The 20,393-nt window shown below is 32.4% G+C and overlaps 5 protein-coding genes across 5 annotated transcripts in view; 2 read left to right on the forward strand and 3 right to left on the reverse strand.

Moving 5' to 3' along the window:
* LOC130440916 (uncharacterized) overlaps nucleotides 1–3,003 on the reverse strand; it is a 42,840-nt gene extending 39,837 nt beyond the window's left edge. Inside the window, exon 1 of the mRNA XM_056774284.1 lies at nucleotides 1,729–3,003. Within this exon, the coding sequence (XP_056630262.1) occupies nucleotides 1,729–2,691 (963 nt within the window). The 5' untranslated portion in view covers nucleotides 2,692–3,003. The remainder of the gene's footprint in view (nucleotides 1–1,728) is intronic.
* Nucleotides 3,004–4,402: 1,399 nt separating this feature from the next.
* On the reverse strand, nucleotides 4,403–6,539 carry LOC130441228 (heat shock protein 70 A1-like). Its single transcript, XM_056774808.1, has one exon. It carries the CDS (start codon nucleotides 6,446–6,448, stop codon nucleotides 4,505–4,507), a length of 1,944 nt encoding a protein of 647 aa, XP_056630786.1. The 5' UTR covers nucleotides 6,449–6,539; the 3' UTR covers nucleotides 4,403–4,504.
* Nucleotides 6,540–8,391: 1,852 nt separating this feature from the next.
* On the forward strand, nucleotides 8,392–10,638 carry LOC130441166 (heat shock protein 70 A1-like). Its single transcript, XM_056774728.1, has one exon. It carries the CDS (start codon nucleotides 8,555–8,557, stop codon nucleotides 10,496–10,498), a length of 1,944 nt encoding a protein of 647 aa, XP_056630706.1. The 5' UTR covers nucleotides 8,392–8,554; the 3' UTR covers nucleotides 10,499–10,638.
* Nucleotides 10,639–11,938: 1,300 nt separating this feature from the next.
* Nucleotides 11,939–17,410, reverse strand: LOC130441716 (uncharacterized). Its single transcript, XM_056775498.1, has 6 exons — nucleotides 17,380–17,410; nucleotides 14,924–15,082; nucleotides 14,699–14,821; nucleotides 14,422–14,636; nucleotides 14,203–14,365; nucleotides 11,939–14,145 (listed from the first exon to the last, which is right to left on the reverse strand). The coding sequence occupies exons 1-6, from the start codon at nucleotides 17,408–17,410 to the stop codon at nucleotides 14,030–14,032; spliced, it is 807 nt and encodes a 268-aa protein (XP_056631476.1). The 3' UTR covers nucleotides 11,939–14,029.
* Nucleotides 17,411–18,105: 695 nt separating this feature from the next.
* LOC130441213 (heat shock protein 70 A1-like) lies at nucleotides 18,106–20,254 on the forward strand. Its single transcript, XM_056774785.1, has one exon. The coding sequence runs from the start codon at nucleotides 18,230–18,232 to the stop codon at nucleotides 20,165–20,167; it is 1,938 nt and encodes a 645-aa protein (XP_056630763.1). The 5' UTR covers nucleotides 18,106–18,229; the 3' UTR covers nucleotides 20,168–20,254.
* The last annotated feature ends 139 nt before the right edge of the window (nucleotides 20,255–20,393 follow it).

Genomic DNA, 20,393 nt, shown 5'->3' on the forward strand with positions numbered 1-20,393 from the left:
ATCTCAGTTTTTGGCCGTCAGGAATGTTCGTCGTCAGTCATCAAGTTACGACAAGGTTTGAAATCAGCAAAATCTTACAGTCGTAAATAACGTTTATTTATTTAAGATATTATAATTTACTGTCTTCAAGTAATCAAAATTAATAATGAAAAACTTTGAATATATTCTATTTGTAAGTGTCACTCAGTCAGAAAGTGCAATTAAGGAGATAAGATAAGATTAAAAATTCTATCAGTTAAAATATTTTTTCGAAAAGTATGAACAGAATGTTATAAAAAATAAATATATGGATTATATAAAGTCATGATTAGATCCATGAAATGAAAGTCATCGATGTTCTTTTATAAATCAAATAAATTATCGGTTAAGACAAACGAAAATAAAAACACGGTTTCAGCAATAATCAAACTAAAAAGTAAAAAATTATTTTTGGCACAAGATTAAAATTAATGTTGAAAAAATTAATGTCGCCATTTAAAAAAACCTTTGGAGCATTATATAATATTATAAACTAACTTTTTGTTGCCAATAGATCTGAGCCTGATTCTCATTTATATGTTTTAACAATAGGATAAAGCAAATCAAATAACTAATAAAAACAAAAAAAATTAAAATATGTGATAAACAAAATTCCTAAATGAATTCCAACATGAATCCGGCTCGAAGGACCAAATGTCGATTGTATTTGAAGGATCCTACTAATAAAATGAAAGGTATTTAGTTTATAATTTGTTTATTATTGTATCTTTCTAAAGATCGAACTAAAGATTGGTTACATACGACTACCCTGACTTAGTGAGATTCCCTCCTATATCTAAGGGTGGGAGATGCAATCTCTACTTGTTATATATCACAAGAATTTTGTACAAACTGAAATTTCTAATTTTTTATCATTACATGTAATTCATGAAGTAAGAATAATTGTATTAAAAGGTATAAGAGTTTTTTATTTATAATTTTTTATTTTATTTTATTTTTTTCATAAAAATACTAACTTTATTCATTATTATAATTGGTGGGTGATTAGATTTTGAATTAGGTAAATTCAAACTTTCATATCAGTTATTAAAATTAAAATGTTCAGCTTCTACATTATTTGTTAATTTTTTACCTTATTTATAGGAAAAGTATATTTAAAATTATTTGATCAGGGTTGATTGGAATATTATGGTGGTCAATAAACAGCAAAAATAGCAAAACATTTTAACATTCATACAATTATTTTCAATAAATCATTTCAACATTTATTTATTGTTATTAATTTTCTGATTGATATTCTATCATTAAATATTTACCTAAATAGCTTGTAAGGAATGTAATTTTGAAGAAATTAAGGAAGTCAAAGACTTTCAAGTATTTATGAGGAAAAATCTAATTTTATAATGAAAATGGAATTTTTTTGAACTATATAAATAGAAATAAAAACAAAATTTTTTGCTTAAGATTTTAAGTTATTTTATTGAGCTTATTCTTGAATTTATTTAATTGGAAAATTATCTCTTTTTTTATCATCATAATCAGTTATATGCCTCTTTTTGGTTTCAATTAAAAATAAGTATATTTTTGTAATCAAAGTTTCTTTATTTTTTCTTATTATAAAATTCAAGTGTCTTTAAATAACATTCTGTAAATATGACAAATGTACCACTCATTCAACATGCAAATATTTCACTAACATTTCCAAGAAATTAACAAATTAAAAACACCAACAAGTTTTTTCTCACTTACCTGTAAGCCATTAGTGATTCCTGTTTTTTTAACAACAAGTTTGCTACTGTCTGGCTTTCTATTTCCTTCTTCATTGTCGAAATCTGGCTCATTCTGAGTATCCAATCTGTTTTTATCATTTTCATGGATACTATCACATTCAAGGTGCTCCTCATCAACAGATTCTTTAGCAGAATCTCTATCAATGTCATCGCTAATTTTTTCAGGGGCATTTTCGCTACTACTAGATGATTTTGAGGAAACCGAAAGGTTTTTGATCAGTGAAGCACTTAGTACTTCAATACTAACCCCTTTACCATTTGATCTGATTTCTAGTTCTTCTGACTGCCGGCTAGTTCCAGCTACAGAATTAGAATCTCTATTTGAATTTATAGAACTGACACTGGAGGACAAACTACCACTGCTTTTACCCAGTAAATTGGACTTATTAGTAGGTTTAGGTTTTCGGAAAGAAATTAAAGAAGAGCTCAACTTGACCGGTTTCTCTTTTTTTGGACCTTCAAAATCTATAACCATAGAAAATATATTTTTCTTAACTGATGGATTAGGCAGAGATGATGGGCTTTCATTGACATCATTCAAATCAACATAAAAACCTAATGGAGATTTTCTTGCTGCTTCGTCGGAATCAAGTTGCACTATAGAATTGTATGGGGTACTAGTTTCAGGAAATTGGGGAGCATTCAAATTATTTGATGGAAAAGAAAAGTTCTCATCGTTTGGTATTTGAACCATAGAAAAATGGGGTACTGATGTTTGAAATAACAAAGCACCTTGCCTGCGTTCATCGTTTCTTCTTTGATCGACAATTTCGGACTCATCTGATAAACTGGCAGCATCAATAAAACAACCGCTGAGGAGTTGTTGATTATGGAGTTGTTTTTGTTCTTTAGTCCGACTTCGCCGGTCTTCATCGCTACCCAGACCTGAATCCATGTCACTTTTCACATACTTTTTATTCATCGGAGGTGGCACGTACACATTAATGACCCGTTAATATTATTACCTATATTTCGATTTAATTTTCAATAAATACATGAAAATTTTGTCCGTCGACACTTACACTATGATTTTAGATAACCCGAACGAAGAGTTCAATTCATCTTTAGAGGAATATTTGTTTTGTATATCATAAACATCAATCGCTCGATACCCACTACACGATTCAATCATTGATAAATAAATACAGCTACAAGACCAAACAATTAAAAACTGAACAGGTTTCCTGCCAAATAATAAAAACGGTTTCCATGCGACTGCGTCCCGAGTTTGAATAGTCAGTAATAAGGAGTGGGAATACTGAGCTACGTTGTCATGTTTTTTTTTAAATTTATACCTACCTGTATCATTTCCATTATTAAAATTACGTATTTAGGTTTCAATAATATTAACAAAATAGAAATGACTCCTATTTATCCCCAAATGTCCATTATCAGTTGTTAGAAGTGGTAGAAAGCCTACTGTCATTTTTTTTAATTCTACGTATTATACATATCCAAAAAAGTTTAATCACTGCATTGAACAGGTTATATATCTATATTTTTACAAATCTACTTGATTACCAGATGAAATTTGTTATTGGGCTATTTAATCTAAAATATTTGAATTTTTTTATTTGTGCTAAATATGAAATTTTATTGATACTTCCTACTTCAGTTTTAGATTAATCAATAACCATTGTTTTTGTTTCTTCGGTATATAGTGAGATTATTGCAAATCTACCACTAAGTTCATTTTGTTTATCACAAATTTAAAAAAAAATCATTATTATTTATTCACTAGCTTGAGATTTTCAATAAAACTAATGATATTAAAATTCGCTAAATATTTCTTCTTGAAGTATTGAAAATTTATAAGAAATTGTTAAAAAATCTTTCCAACTATATATAATGTTTAATAATATAAATATCTGTCTAGTGAATACATTTCAAATACACGACAAATCGTACAATTTGGCAACGTAACTTTTCATGTGGTTAGAATTTAATGATTTCTTGTTGATAGAGTGGAGAGGACCCGATGAATCGAGCGCATGCTTACGTATATGGCGCACTATACGGTTTCATACAGTATTAATTTAAAATTTAATTAAAGTATATACGTCAGGTTGTATACATAATTCAGAAATAACTTCTAATCAAGTAATCAACTGGATTTTTCAAGATTAGTCTCAACGATTATTCAAATAGATAACTCAAAATAAAACTGGCACAAACGTATTTTTTAATACATTAAAATATGTCTGTAGGTTATGTGTATATATAGTGCAAAAATTATTTCGTTTTTGATCATGTTAATTATTAATTCGTTGTTTAAATGATTGGGAATAAATAATTTAAGTAAATATTGTGAATATGACGTAAGATGTAAGAATTTGTCTAAATACAGCATTCGAAGATGATAATACACATTCTTTGGAAAAAGTTTCACGTAGAACACAACAGTTTCGTATAAGATTTAAAAGATCACGATTATTTGTGTATTTACTCTCTTATCACTTATTTATTTAAGATAAACAATAGGTTTAATAGAAATTGGAACATAATATTTTCCTACCATCAATAATTTTTTAGATGGGCTGAATTGCATGGTAAAAATGTTATTAAATTAATGATACATTAAATGTATTATTTGGTACCAGTTATAAGTGGGGAAAAAAGACAATAAATATAAAAAAAAATTTTATTTGTTATAAATAATTATGTACAAAAATCAGTCTTATTAAATGAATACCTCAATATTTACAAAAAACATAATATATACAATTTAACTAACTTCAATCAACCTCTTCAATAGTTGGACCACCCTGTCTTCCTCCAAATCCACCAGCTTGTTGACCACAGGTACCGGACATTCCACTTGAAAATTGGTTATTATTTTGATTTCCTTGGTATAATTTGGCCATTATAGGACTACATACTTTGGTTAATTCTTTTTGTTTTTCTTCATACTCTTCCTTATCAGCCAAAGTGTTGCTGTCTAACCATTTCAAGCAGCTGTCACATTCATTTTCAATAACTGATTTATCTTCAGATGATAGTTTATCTCCACAATCTTGGATAGCTTGTTTCAATTGGAAAATATAACCTTCTAATTGATTCCTAGCAGCGATTTTCTGTCTTTGGCGTTCATCTTCTTCCTTGTATTTTTCAGCCTCCGAAACCATTCTGTCAATATCTTTTTGCGAGAGACGTCCTTTATCATTCTTGATGGTAATATTGCGGGAGTTTCCAGAGCTTGTATCTTTTGCGGAAACATTTAATATACCGTTTGCATCTAAATCGAAAGTGACTTCAATTTTTGGAACTCCACGTGGCGCAGGAGGAATGCCAGTCAAATCAAAGGTTCCTAACATGTTATTGTCTTTCGTCATGGCCCTTTCACCTTCAAATACTTGAATTGTGACTGCTGGTTGGTTATCTGCGTAGGTAGTAAATGTCTGTGTTTGTTTGCATGGAATTCTTGCATTTCTTTCGATGATCTTCGTCATAACTCCCCCTGCTGTTTCTATACCAAGAGATAGTGGAGTTACATCAACCAATAAGACATCTTGAATTTTGGAATCAGATTCACCACTCAAAACTGCTGCTTGGACAGCTGCTCCATATGCTACAGCTTCATCTGGATTGATGGATAAATTCAAAGATTTTCCGTTGAAATAGTTTTGAAGCAGTTGTTGAATTTTTGGAATTCTTGTAGAGCCTCCAACCAATACTATATCATGGATTTGTCCTTTATCCATTTTAGCATCGTTTAAAGCCTTCTCAACTGGTTGAAGCGTTCCTCTGAATAAATCAGAACACAATTCTTCAAATCTTGCCCGGCTTATTTTTGTATAGAAATCAATACCTTCGAAAAGTGCATCAATTTCAATAGTTGCTTCAGAACTAGATGATAAGGTACGTTTAGCTCTTTCTGCGGCAGTTCTTAGTCTTCGAAGTGCTCTTGGATTACTTTTTAGATCTTTTCTAAATTTCCTTTTAAATTCTTCAGCAAAGTGATTCACTAATCTGTTATCAAAATCTTCTCCTCCTAGATGGGTATCACCTGCTGTTGCTCTTACTTCAAATAAGGAACCTTCATCTATTGTTAGGATGGATACATCAAAAGTGCCTCCACCCAAATCGAATATAAGGACATTCCTCTCACCTTTCAAATTTTTGTCTAGTCCATATGCTAATGCTGCTGCTGTGGGTTCATTTATAATTCGTAAAACGTTTAATCCGGCTATAGCACCTGCATCTTTTGTTGCCTGTCTTTGAGAATCGTTGAAATAAGCTGGTACGGTGATAACAGCATCTCTGACTGAAGTTCCCAAATAAGCTTCTGCAGTTTCTTTCATTTTTGTGAGCACCATCGAACTAATTTCTTCGGGAGCAAAAGTTTTTCGTTCTCCCTTGTACTCTACTTGAATTTTAGGCTTACCACAATCGTTAACAACTTTGAACGGCCAGTGTTGAATATCTTGTTTAATTTTAGGATCATCGTATTTTCTTCCGATAAGACGTTTTGCATCAAAGACGGTGTTACTGGGATTCATTGCGACTTGATTTTTCGCCGCATCCCCCAAGAGACGTTCTGTATCTGTGAAAGCCACATAACTTGGGGTTGTTCGATTTCCTTGGTCGTTAGCAATTATTTCAACTTTTCCGTGTTGCCACACACCAACACATGAGTATGTGGTACCCAAATCAATACCAATTGCTGGAGCTTTAACCATTTTCTATATTTCAATTCTATATACTTTTTTCAAAGTTTCGCACAATAAACCGCTGTGTTACTCTCTTATTAACTATTCGTTTAATTCAAATATACTGAACTGCCGCCAAATGTGATCGCTTTTATATAAACAGCAAAATCGACGCGAATTTTCTCGAATACTTTCGAAGTTTGTCGAACCATATATAAAGTGAAGTGAGATATTTCTAGAAACGTCTGGAATGGAGGAATACCAATTGCACACATCAATATTCGTATTAATATTTGACGGTAGAATTTCGAATATTATTTTTAAATATATAACTAGGCTAGTGAATCATTAAGCTCAACAATAATTCATAGTCTACAGTAACTTTTAAGTTTACGACCAATAATAGATTGAAAATTCTTTATTGAAATTATCATCTTCTGTCTAATTATACTGAAACACACTACCATTACACTTACATTCACAATTACACTGTCTGACGCGCATTTCGATAAGCAAGTTTTCATCTTCAGAAACTGAAGGAACATAGTTTACCTTCAGTAATTGTGAGTGCTTCTGTAGTGGTAGAGTAAATGGAAATAGGTAAATAGTATCTTAAATAAGAGGGAAACCCGTGGTATAGTGCACAGCTGGTGTCACGGTTTTTAGATGGAATGTTCCTTCGATGATATTAATTCGTGTTTGCTCATTATTGCTACATTGGTTATCTTATAAAAGTTGGGTGAAAGAAGTTTTGTATTTTACTATGGCATGATCTATCTATGGTACTAAGCTATAATTCCAGAGGCACCTGCTTGGAAGTCAAAGAAGTCCACTGGTTGTATCTGCATAACACGACAAGAGCTACGTATATTTACTTTCAGTAAACAAAGTACAAGTGAAATTGGAGAAAAAAATTCCATTTTCCGTAAACTGTTTTCTATGCAGCTGTGCACTGCGTCTACTTCTTGTATGCAAAAATAACCGGGGACAGAAAATTTCATTGTAACTTTAACCACATTTTTGTATGATGGTATGATCTGAGCAACTGCGTAACTGAAAAAACTGTTTCTATTCTATCACTTCAAACCACTAACTTTGTTATTTTAAGATGATCAGTGAAGACTTTATTTCGAATTTAATAAAATTAACTTGCAATGTCATTTCCAGCTCTTCCTTGTAAAGTGTTTGGCCATACTGCGCAATATACTTTTTCCCTATTTTTAAATGAGCCGTCATATTATAAATGTTTAGTTTACTTTTATAGGAGAAGTTTTTAATATCAGCTTTTGTACACGAGGATCAAAAAACAAAACAGCTGTTTCTCCTTCTCTATCGTTTTTTCGTTCATTCCTCATGCTCTCTTTTTCGGTTATGTGGAATTCATATTCTTTTCCTTCATCTTCAGAAATTGTACCTTTTTTTTCTTTAATTTTAATTTAATTCTCCAATTTCTTCCTGACATCAACACATGAAACGTTTTGACATAACCTTAAAGTTGAACTACCTGAGAGAATATCACATAGTTATTTTTTATAACATACACCAAAACAATTTCGTTAAAACTCTATCTTGAGAACTTGAGAGTTGTTGTATGTGAAAGTAGCAGAAGAAAGCTTATGAAACGTAGAACCTTGTTACATTGATAACTGAATTTTTCATAAAATGTAACATACAACCATGTAATTTTGGGGCGAAGATATACCGCTATGTTGAATGCTTCCTATATAAATTGTATGCAATTTTGCTTGTTAAATACGTTTATACGTGAAGTTAAAAAGTTTTTGAGGGAATTAATATCAGCAAAATGGTAAAAAACTATATAAAATGATAAACTACTTATTTTATATTATATTTGTGTAATTGGTATACACCGTTCTCCATTCTAGAACCATGTTTACCAGCTGTCGTTCATATTTATTGTTCGAGAACTTTCGAAGACACATCGCGAAAATTCGGGTCGATTTTGCGTTTTATATAAAAGCGACTGGAGTCGACGGTTATTCAGTATATTCGAATAAAGCGAAAAGTAAAAATAAAAGTTACAGTGAATCAAGTACATTATTATCACAAAGTTTGAAAGTATAAATAAATTCAGTGAAGTAAAAGTATTTGGAAGTGAATTAAAATAAAAAAAAAATGGTTAAAGCTCCAGCAATTGGTATTGATTTGGGTACCACTTACTCATGTGTTGGTGTGTGGCAACACGGAAAAGTTGAAATAATTGCTAACGACCAAGGAAATCGAACAACCCCAAGTTATGTGGCTTTCACAGATACAGAACGTCTCTTGGGGGATGCGGCGAAAAATCAAGTCGCAATGAATCCCAGTAATACCGTCTTTGATGCAAAACGTCTTATCGGAAGAAAATACGATGATCCGAAAATTAAACAAGACATTCAACACTGGCCATTCAAAGTTGTTAACGATTGTGGTAAGCCTAAAATTCAAGTAGAGTACAAGGGAGAGCGAAAAACTTTTGCTCCCGAAGAAATTAGTTCGATGGTGCTTACAAAAATGAAAGAAACTGCAGAAGCTTATTTGGGAACTTCAGTCAGAGATGCTGTTATCACCGTACCAGCTTATTTCAACGATTCTCAAAGACAGGCAACAAAAGATGCAGGTGCTATAGCCGGATTAAACGTTTTACGAATTATAAATGAACCCACAGCAGCAGCATTAGCATATGGACTAGACAAAAATTTGAAAGGTGAGAGGAATGTCCTTATATTCGATTTGGGTGGAGGCACTTTTGATGTATCCATCCTAACAATAGATGAAGGTTCCTTATTTGAAGTAAGAGCAACAGCAGGTGATACCCATCTAGGAGGAGAAGATTTTGATAACAGATTAGTGAATCACTTTGCTGAAGAATTTAAAAGGAAATTTAGAAAAGATCTAAAAAGTAATCCAAGAGCACTTCGAAGACTAAGAACTGCCGCAGAAAGAGCTAAACGTACCTTATCATCTAGTTCTGAAGCAACTATTGAAATTGATGCACTTTTCGAAGGTATTGATTTCTATACAAAAATAAGCCGGGCAAGATTTGAAGAATTGTGCTCTGATTTATTCAGAGGAACGCTTCAACCAGTTGAGAAGGCTTTAAACGATGCTAAAATGGATAAAGGACAAATCCATGATATAGTATTGGTTGGAGGCTCTACAAGAATTCCAAAAATTCAACAACTGCTTCAAAACTATTTCAACGGAAAATCTTTGAATTTATCCATCAATCCAGATGAAGCTGTAGCATATGGAGCAGCTGTCCAAGCAGCAGTTTTGAGTGGTGAATCTGATTCCAAAATTCAAGATGTCTTATTGGTTGATGTAACTCCACTATCTCTTGGTATAGAAACAGCAGGGGGAGTTATGACGAAGATCATCGAAAGAAATGCAAGAATTCCATGCAAACAAACACAGACATTTACTACCTACGCAGATAACCAACCAGCAGTCACAATTCAAGTATTTGAAGGTGAAAGGGTCATGACGAAAGACAATAACATGTTAGGAACGTTTGATTTGACTGGCATTCCTCCTGCGCCACGTGGAGTTCCAAAAATTGAAGTCACTTTCGATTTAGATGCAAACGGTATATTAAATGTTTCCGCAAAAGATACAAGCTCTGGAAACTCCCGCAATATTACCATCAAGAATGATAAAGGACGTCTCTCGCAAAAAGATATTGACAGAATGGTTTCGGAGGCTGAAAAATACAAGGAAGAAGATGAACGCCAAAGACAGAAAATCGCTGCTAGGAATCAATTAGAAGGTTATATTTTCCAATTGAAACAAGCTATCCAAGATTGTGGAGATAAACTATCATCTGAAGATAAATCAGTTATTGAAAATGAATGTGACAGCTGCTTGAAATGGTTAGACAGCAACACTTTGGCTGATAAGGAAGAGTATGAAGAGAAACAAAAAGAATTAACCAAAGTATGTAGTCCTATAATGGCCAAATTATACCAAGGAAATCAAAATAATAACCAATTTTCAAGTGGAATGTCCGGTAGCTGTGGTCAACAAGCTGGTGGATTTGGAGGAAGACAGGGTGGTCCGACCATTGAAGAAGTTGATTAGAGCTATTAAATTGTATTTATTATGTTTTCGATAAAGACTGATTTTTGTAAATATTATTTTGTTGTATCTGTTTTTTGTTAAGACTGATTTTTGTATATATTATTTTGTTGTATATATTAAACAATAAATTAGTTTTTAAATTATTTTTTTTCTTTTACCTTCAACCCAAAAAATCATAAATTACTACTACTACTAACTTTATGAAATTTATCTTAACAATTGATCATTTTGATTATAAATAATTATTATATTTAAAAGTTTAGCTTCAAATTGGTAATAAAAAGTTCTCTAGGTCAATGGCATATTAAAAAATTATTCTCTTTTTTAATAAGAAAGTTCACCAGAGAAAATAATCGTAAACATTTAGAGAAAAAAATCCAAAATAGAAATTGTATACTTACTACATTTAATCGTTTTGTATTAAATTCTAGATCTTCCACTAAAGAGTTCAACTATTATGATACAGAAGGGTCAAAAATGTGTGGAAGTAACTATTCAATTATATATTCAAATGTTTCAAAACAACTACAAGTTTGATATTATTAGTCTATACAAATTAAAATAAAGCTATTTACTCATTGATTTAATGAAAGGCTTTCATTTTCTGTAAGAAGTATACGTTTTCCAAGAGCACTATTTTATTTATTTTCTTCACTTTTTTGGGCGGTTCAAATTATTTAATAATATTTTTTTGGTAGTTGAAATAAAAACCGAGCTAACAATGTGCGATTTTTCAATAAACTCAATTATTATTCTGCCAGGATCTTTCCGCTAACAAGATTCTAGTCAAATTTAAATTTGTGAAGATTGCATTATTTACTGTATTTTTTTCTCAGTTGAGTGATTTAATTGTCATCGTTACGGTTTCTATTTAAATTTACTGCTGTCCAAATAACGAAGAACTAATTAAAAACTTGTTTTTAAATTTTTTTAGCATTAATAAACTGATGGATATATCATCACACGACATTTTATAAAAATTATAGTTTGAATCAAATTCATTTCAAACTTTTGAAATTGTTATGACCTTATTACCTATCATACCTTTCTAATCAATAGTGTACTTTTTAAAAACAGAGGTTCAATTGTAGCAAGTTTTAATATTTTAGTCAAAAAATTGAGGAAAAATGAATCATTTCTTGCTATTATATTTATTAACTCGTATAACAGATTCGAAATATTATTGTTAAAATTGTTTTTGCCCAAGCAGCACAGTGTCGTTACTATGACGTCAATTATAGGCCATTGGCGACCAATGGGGACGTCTAAAAAGACGTCTAAAATGACGTGATTATGACGGGTTAATGTCACATCCTACAGACGTCAACTAATGACGTACCTAGTCCGGCTGGTGAGACGTCAAAATGACGTACTTACTTTTGACAAATGACGTATAAGTAGGATCAAAAATTTAAAAAAATGCGTTCAAATTAATACCAGTTTATTACAAAATCTTAAAAAACTACATACTATTACACTTATAGAACATAAAAGTTGAAATAAGGAATTACTAATGATGCAATAATGAAAATGACAACCATTCCTGCTTGAAAGGAAAAACAATACATTTCGAAAAAACTTTGTGGCAGTGCAATAACTCGATATACTCTGATAAATTTTGGATGCGATAAACATAGAATTCTTTTGAGTCGACAGGGTATTTGTAAAATGAACGGTAATCCTGAAACCTCCTACCTAATATAAAAACTGCTCTATTATTATCCACTACTATATTTTCTATTTTGAAAACCAGTCCTTCTAAGGTAAGACAAAAACAATTTGCTTCTGAATATGATGCAATAGAAAAAATAAAATCTTTATAATGAAGCTTTTTATACTGCTTGCAAGAGAAATTTGGCGTTGGTCCTAAGAAATGGGACAATTCACATTTACAGAAGTGTTCATCATCAGGTGAAGTAGAGTCATGTTTTTCGTACACTGTCATTTCAATTTCTTTTAAGCGTCTATTAATCTGTTGTAACGGTTTATTCGGAGACTGAACTAACGATTTTAAATGGTGGAGATAATTTTCAAATGGAAATGCTGACGAATTGTCTAGTGGCCCGAAATTTTCAACGTCATCTGCCAAATGTAATAAGGAATGTACATTGTAAACTAAGAACTCTAATCCGTAGATCTTTTCGCTGTGCGTTACGAATAAATGCAAAAGTTGGCGCGCAAATGGAACTCCGAATTTTTCAATATGGCGTTTAGAAATAAGTATCATAATTGAACAATGAAATAGCAAAAAATGCTCATATATTGCCAAATCGACATTCCCATACAAAGCAACTGGCCCAATATACAGTAAAAATGTTCGAAATTCCGTTGCTTTCCAATCTGCCAACTGAGACAAACTGCGCCCTTTCCGATTGAATTCTACTGGAATACATTTACTGAGAAAAACAATTTTTTCAGATACATTTTGAAATGCAGTAGAGCTCATTTTGGCTCGGCTTGCGCGTCCTGTCCAAATACGCAAAAGTTTTTTCATTACACCTAGACAAACTAGGTGCATATAGTCTAAAGAAAAGACATAGATCAAATCTATATGAAGAGCTATTAGAGGAGATTCTCCGAAAAGATTCGTTGTCTCTCTTGTTAAAAGGTAAATTTTTGAAAATGACATGTCCCAGGTGTTCTCCAGAGTTGTCGCACCTTTCACAGGAACTATACCCTGAATGGGTCTTCACACATTTCAGATATGCGCGCGCAGGAGCATCGCAAACAAAGCTGTGAACTTTTACTTCATGGATATTATTATTAATTTCAATGCCCGTGGTAAGTAAGTTCGATAACTCAATTAAAAAATCTTCTAAAAACGCTGACAATAAATTTGGTTTGCCACTTCCTAAAAAAGAACCAACAACAAACGGCTCACTCTTAAAATTTTTTACAAGTGCTAAAATGGACCAGAGATCATGTTTCTGACCATTTCTATAAATGGGCAGTCCATCTACATTAAATGAAATGTTGATAATGCTGTACTGAGAAATATTAGGCACTGACAATAACTTTAATTTTAAAGCGTTAACAAGTCCAAAATGACAATATTCGCCATTTAACAACGATTTTGTTTTCGTTTCTCTGGGCGTTTTCAGCAGCGTTCGACTGTCTAACGGTAACTCATTATGGTATGGATGCAAGAGATGAGTAACTACTGTACGTCGAACGTACCTTGAAGCTGCCCAGTTTGACAATTTCGAATGCAAATCGCTAGGCGGCGGTTCATTAGAAAATAAATCGTTAGGGGGCACGTTACTGGAATAGGAAGTCAAATGGTTGTATAACGTCGCATCATTGAAGAGCAAATTTTCATTAGGCGAGTTTACATTAAAATCTAAATCTCTTGAGGAACAGGTGTCATTTTCACTTTCACACATTGAATCAGCAAAAAAAACGGAATTTGATGATTCATTGGAATCATTATTAACTATTAAAGATGTATTATAACAATTCTGACTCACAGGTGCTAAATTTGCTTCTGCCACCCTTCTGTAGAGTTGTCTTTGACTAACAACACTTTTTTTCTTACGGGTTGCCATGCTGCTGCTTTTTCAATTTCTCTGGTGCATGTTTCAACCACACCTTGATGGTATCTTCTATTTCTTTCTGACTGACTAGAGGGGAGCTTTTTCTTACAGCACCTAAAAATGTTGTTTCAGATTAATAATAAGTATGCACCTACAAGTGAAAACACTTACCAATAATCACATCCTTTACGTTTAAGTTTTTAAAAGCCTTTTTCTCACCTCGTTTGCCACAAAAATTCCAATTAGTTGCAAGAGAATAAGTGAACAAAAAATTTAAAATGCGGTTTGTATGTCCAGTAAAATCTCTCCCTCCAAAAGTCGATAGATATGCCGACTGGAATCACATAATTTAAATTGTAAAATACATATTAAGTGGTACAGAACACCCACCAAAGCCAGGCAATTATTTTTTTCACTCAGGTATGTTACCAATTTGGTAATATCCTCTTGAGAATTCAAAGGAAACTGTACGCCTATATCATCTGGTAAATCTGTATTACTGGCGTGATTGCCACTGCGATCTTGTTTTCGGATCCACTGCAAAATTTGATTGTTCTGTTCTCTAATGGTCTTCAATAAAGTGATTACATCATCTTGAGTGTTTGCTGGCATTGACAAAATATACCTTAGTACCAAAACAGTTTTTACATTATTTGTTGGTTTTTACCTCCATTACTTTCCACTACAGCTCTGATGTTGCTCTGTACATCAGTTGCTTTACTAGTTGACGGATTATATGGTGACGAGTTCGAAACAGCAGCCTGGCAAAATGACTGATTTGACGCAGAACCTGTAAAATAGAGAATTAACAAATTCTCCTAATAAATAATAACTCACAGTTTAAAGTATACATTTTAAACAATTCATGCAAATGGACAATTATATTTTTTACCTCTAATAATTTGTCCTGAAGATTTAGTCAATTGAGTATCTTTTGCTGAATGTTGAGGTGGCAAATAATAAAGTTGATTTGTAGAATCACTATCCTCAAACGACCTTTGCGATTGTCCAGCTGAAGCTAATGGAAAAGTTTGAATTGGGCCAGAATAATCTAAAACAGTAGACAGTTAATAATTTATATGTGCCAGATATCTTTAAGTATAAATCTCATTACCAGATAATGTTTGTAATAGACTTCCGTATTATTGGTTTTGGTCTAGGTAGGGGTTTCTTGTTTTTTGGAAAATCATCTTCTGATGATGACAGCACTTCTTCCTGCTCATCATCAGTGGAAAATTTCTTTGGACGTATTTTCCTTCGAGGTGAAATAATTGCTGATTCCTCAGCATCTGTAGTTAAATCTGAGGTAATTTCAGCCTTTTTAATTTTTTTCTCCGCAATCTTATAGTCGTCTAAAAACAAGTAATAAATACGAGTTTTTTGAAAAAAATCACAGATATTTAATAGAAAGTGATAAAGCAGTTTAGGTTTAGGCAGCAAAACTAACCAGTCTGGAAAAAAATTCGCTTAATTTGGTGAAGTTTCCAGCTGTTATCCTGGGGAGGCTCTTGTCCAGATTTTAATAATTTTATAAAATTCCGGTTGTCTGTTTTGGCGGCCAAAAGACTTCTCGTTTAAGCGGTGTTAACCAGGCAGAGTGAACAAGAGAAATTCCACCATTGTTCTGGAATTCAACGCCAACGTAACAATTCATCTAAATAATAAAGACAGTTCCCAACACCAAAATTGTAATAAAATAATGCAGATTTATACTCACTTTGAAAAATTTGTTGCCACGGCCGAAATTAACAAGAATCACCCAGGAAATGCTAGAGTTACTTTTTGCTGCCGTCCGCCATTACGCGCACACGCGTTCACACCAGCAGTCCAGCACGCATGCGCCTGCACGTCTCGTATCGTATCGTGGCATTTCGATTAAAAACGCGCCAAAATTAAATCTTGGTCGACAGCCTCGACAGGATTCGATGCTAAAAATAATTGTTTCCTACTAATAAAATAGTTAAATAATTGTTAATTACAACATTCTCACTTCATCTTTAAATTCAAATTGCATTTCCACTTAAAACGTCAGTTTAGTATTTTCATTGCTAATTAATGAATTTATATTTATATCCAAATTTTAGGTAAACAACAATTTAAAATGTACAATTTTTTATAAAGCACGTATAGGGCTTAGTTTTTGTAATAAACTTTCGTTCTAATTTTTTTTATAGTTGATTAAAAAGCACTTAAAACGACCGAAAACAAACGTACGAAAGACGTCTCTAGACGACGTCAAAATGACATCTGAAATGTCACCTCATATGGACGTCGCTTATTGGTCTACGACGTCGCCGACTAATAAAGTCCAATAATTGACGTCTTTATAACGACACTGTGCTGCTTGGGTGCCGAGTTATCGATAACTAAAGTTAACACCAATAAGCTATTTTTATGTTAAAATTCAGAAAAGGTTATTGTTTTCAATGTATTAATTTTGAAAAAGCGTATACCTAAGTATATATATCTTAATTGGAAGTGATTCATTTTTCTCTAAGTATTAAAACCTGTCAAAAATGAACCTCTGTTTTTAAATAACTAACCAATTTTCCACAAAAATTGCAAGTAAGAGTTAAACAAAACACTATTGATTAGACAGTTCTAATAATATGTAATCAGGTGATAATGATTTCAAAAATTTGGAATGAGTTTGATTAAAACGATAAATCTTATAAAATATCGTGTATAATATATTATCCATCAGTGTTCAAATACCCAAAGACCATCCACATGAATTTTCAAATGTTATCAGTGAAACGGCAGGATAATTTAAAGAACATGTTTTTAATAATTTCTTTGTATTGTGATCTGGACAGCAACAAATTTATATAGAATATACGAATATCTGTAAAAATGAAAATTAAATCGCTCCACTGCTTTAGAGAAAATATAAAGTAAATAATGGAATCTTCACAAATTTAATTCGTTTAGAATGTTTCCATTCGTTTTTTTAAAGCTTTGGAGCAGTACAAACTACAAACAACTGATTGAAAGACCAGAAATTTCTAGAGCGGGGGCAAATGGATGTAAACCAATTACACCCGTAACTTTTCGGATTGAAAATTAAGGATTAAAAGTTAGTTATTCTTTTTATTAATAAAAATAAATTTCTTATTTATAAGATCTCTTTTAAATGATTTTGTTGCTAAGGTTTGATTATAGGTCTCTATCAATTGAAATTTCGTTTAAAAGCATTTGATATTGATGTTTCGACTACTTTCAGTCTTTATCAAAGGTATGAAGAATTATATCATAAAACTACGATCAAATTAACTCGATTAGTTTCTGAATATTCAGATCATTATCGGGTTAACCCCATCATAGTTTCCCATAAGTCCTTATATTTACGATTTTGTATGATTTCAATTCCGAAGGTCATATTTAAATTCAGTCCACTAGCTATACACAGTGACCTTAAATAGTACGTCATCTCCAGCTTTAAATTTACTGTTTAAAACTATTTTTATCAATGATACGTATACTATCAAACTTTCAAATGCTAATGACAGATTTTACCTAATAACTCCAGTATTGTTTTGCTTTGCTATGAAAGTATATTGATGGATACGGATTCTAGATCCTTATTCAACCGTTTTCTATTATTCCGCTACTTTATTGCACTCAATTTTCTTACTCAGTCTTTTAATTTTATAATATAGTACATCATATTATTTATATACATAATTAGAATTCAGTTTTCTTCAAGGCTATTTTTCAAAGAATTGAATACTAAAACTACTTAAAATACAAAAGTTTTAATTTTCCATTTTGGTTATAAAATTGATTCTACGAATTGTAATGCTGCATTTAAAACATTTCAAGTGATTACAATACGTGAACGTAATTATTTTAAGGAATATTTCGAATAACTACTAACCAACTATATAAAATGATAAACTACTTATTTTATATTATATTTGTGTAATTGGTATACACCGTTCTCCATTCTAGAACCATGTTTACCAGCTGTCGTTCATATTTATTGTTCGAGAACTTTCGAAGACACATCGCGAAAATTCGGGTCGATTTTGCGTTTTATATAAAAGCGACTGAAGTTGGCGGTTATTTAGTATATTCGAATAAAGCGAAAACTGAACATACAAGTTACAGTGAATCAAGTGCATTATTATCATAAAGTTTGAAAGTATAAATTAATTCAGTGAAGTAAAAGTATTTGGAAGTGAACTAAAATAAAAAAATGGTTAAAGCTCCAGCAATTGGTATTGATTTGGGTACCACATACTCATGTGTTGGTGTGTGGCAACACGGAAAAGTTGAAATAATTGCTAACGACCAAGGAAATCGAACAACCCCAAGTTATGTGGCTTTCACAGATACAGAACGTCTCTTGGGGGATGCGGCGAAAAATCAAGTCGCAATGAATCCCAGTAACACCGTCTTTGATGCAAAACGTCTTATCGGAAGAAAATACGATGATCCGAAAATTAAACAAGACATTCAACACTGGCCATTCAAAGTTGTTAACGATTGTGGTAAGCCTAAAATTCAAGTAGAGTACAAGGGAGAGCGAAAAACTTTTGCTCCCGAAGAAATTAGTTCGATGGTGCTTACAAAAATGAAAGAAACTGCAGAAGCTTATTTGGGAACTTCAGTCAGAGATGCTGTTATCACCGTACCAGCTTATTTCAACGATTCTCAAAGACAGGCAACAAAAGATGCAGGTGCTATAGCCGGATTAAACGTTTTACGAATTATAAATGAACCCACAGCAGCAGCATTAGCATATGGACTAGACAAAAATTTGAAAGGTGAGAGGAATGTCCTTATATTCGATTTGGGTGGAGGCACTTTTGATGTATCCATCCTAACAATAGATGAAGGTTCCTTATTTGAAGTAAGAGCAACAGCAGGTGATACCCATCTAGGAGGAGAAGATTTTGATAACAGATTAGTGAATCACTTTGCTGAAGAATTTAAAAGGAAATTTAGAAAAGATCTAAAAAGTAATCCAAGAGCACTTCGAAGACTAAGAACTGCCGCAGAAAGAGCTAAACGTACCTTATCATCTAGTTCTGAAGCAACTATTGAAATTGATGCACTTTTCGAAGGTATTGATTTCTATACAAAAATAAGCCGGGCAAGATTTGAAGAATTGTGCTCTGATTTATTCAGAGGAACGCTTCAACCAGTTGAGAAGGCTTTAAACGATGCTAAAATGGATAAAGGACAAATCCATGATATAGTATTGGTTGGAGGCTCTACAAGAATTCCAAAAATTCAACAACTGCTTCAAAACTATTTCAACGGAAAATCTTTGAATTTATCCATCAATCCAGATGAAGCTGTAGCATATGGAGCAGCTGTCCAAGCAGCAGTTTTGAGTGGTGAATCTGATTCCAAAATTCAAGATGTCTTATTGGTTGATGTAACTCCACTATCTCTTGGTATAGAAACAGCAGGGGGAGTTATGACGAAGATCATCGAAAGAAATGCAAGAATTCCATGCAAACAAACACAGACATTTACTACCTACGCAGATAACCAACCAGCAGTCACAATTCAAGTATTTGAAGGTGAAAGGGTCATGACGAAAGACAATAACATGTTAGGAACGTTTGATTTGACTGGCATTCCTCCTGCGCCACGTGGAGTTCCAAAAATTGAAGTCACTTTCGATTTAGATGCAAACGGTATATTAAATGTTTCCGCAAAAGATACAAGCTCTGGAAACTCCCGCAATATTACCATCAAGAATGATAAAGGACGTCTTTCGCAAAAAGATATTGACAGAATGGTTTCGGAGGCTGAAAAATACAAGGAAGAAGATGAACGCCAAAGACAGAAAATCGCTGCTAGGAATCAATTAGAAGGTTATATTTTCCAACTAAAACAAGCTATCCAAGATTGTGGAGATAAACTATCATCTGAAGATAAATCAGTTATTGAAAATGAATGTGACAGCTGCTTGAAATGGTTAGACAGCAACACTTTGGCTGATAAGGAAGAGTATGAAGAAAAACAAAAAGAATTAACCAAAGTATGTAGTCCTATAATGGCCAAATTATATCAAGGAAATCAAAATCAATATCCGGGTGGAATGCCTAGTGGATGTGGTCAACAAGCTGGTGGATTTGGAGGAAGACAGGGTGGTCCAACAGTTGAAGAAGTTGATTAGATGTAATAAAATATTTTATTTGTAAAAGACTGATTTTTTAATTATTTATTGTTTAGTTTATTTAAGAAAATAAATTTTTATTTTTTATTCAGTTTTTTGTTTTTTACTCAACCTTTAAAGAATTCGATCAATAAATTAATATGTTTGGTTATCTTATATCCAAGTAACGAGAATACAAAAAGGTGACTTAGTCTTTCTTATCTGCAGGGATATAGATTGGAAATGG

This window comes from Diorhabda sublineata, chromosome 3 (assembly GCF_026230105.1).
Source record: "Diorhabda sublineata isolate icDioSubl1.1 chromosome 3, icDioSubl1.1, whole genome shotgun sequence".
Lineage (NCBI taxonomy): Eukaryota > Metazoa > Arthropoda > Insecta > Coleoptera > Chrysomelidae > Diorhabda > Diorhabda sublineata.

Excerpts from the sequence above, each read along its gene's own strand:
- LOC130441716 (XM_056775498.1), bottom strand. The coding sequence starts at position 17,410 with ATGACCTTCGGAATTGAAATCATACAAAATC. Across the intron at positions 14,822-14,923 it reads TTCAGGACAAATTATTAGAG|GTTCTGCGTCAAATCAGTCA; the intron begins GTAAAAAATATA and ends TCTATTTTACAG. Across the intron at positions 14,146-14,202 it reads CGTAAAGGATGTGATTATTG|GTGCTGTAAGAAAAAGCTCC; the intron begins GTAAGTGTTTTC and ends CAACATTTTTAG.
- LOC130441228 (XM_056774808.1), bottom strand. The coding sequence starts at position 6,448 with ATGGTTAAAGCTCCAGCAATTGGTATTGATTTGGGTACCACATACTCA.
- LOC130441213 (XM_056774785.1), top strand. The coding sequence starts at position 18,230 with ATGGTTAAAGCTCCAGCAATTGGTATTGATTTGGGTACCACATACTCA.
- LOC130441166 (XM_056774728.1), top strand. The coding sequence starts at position 8,555 with ATGGTTAAAGCTCCAGCAATTGGTATTGATTTGGGTACCACTTACTCA.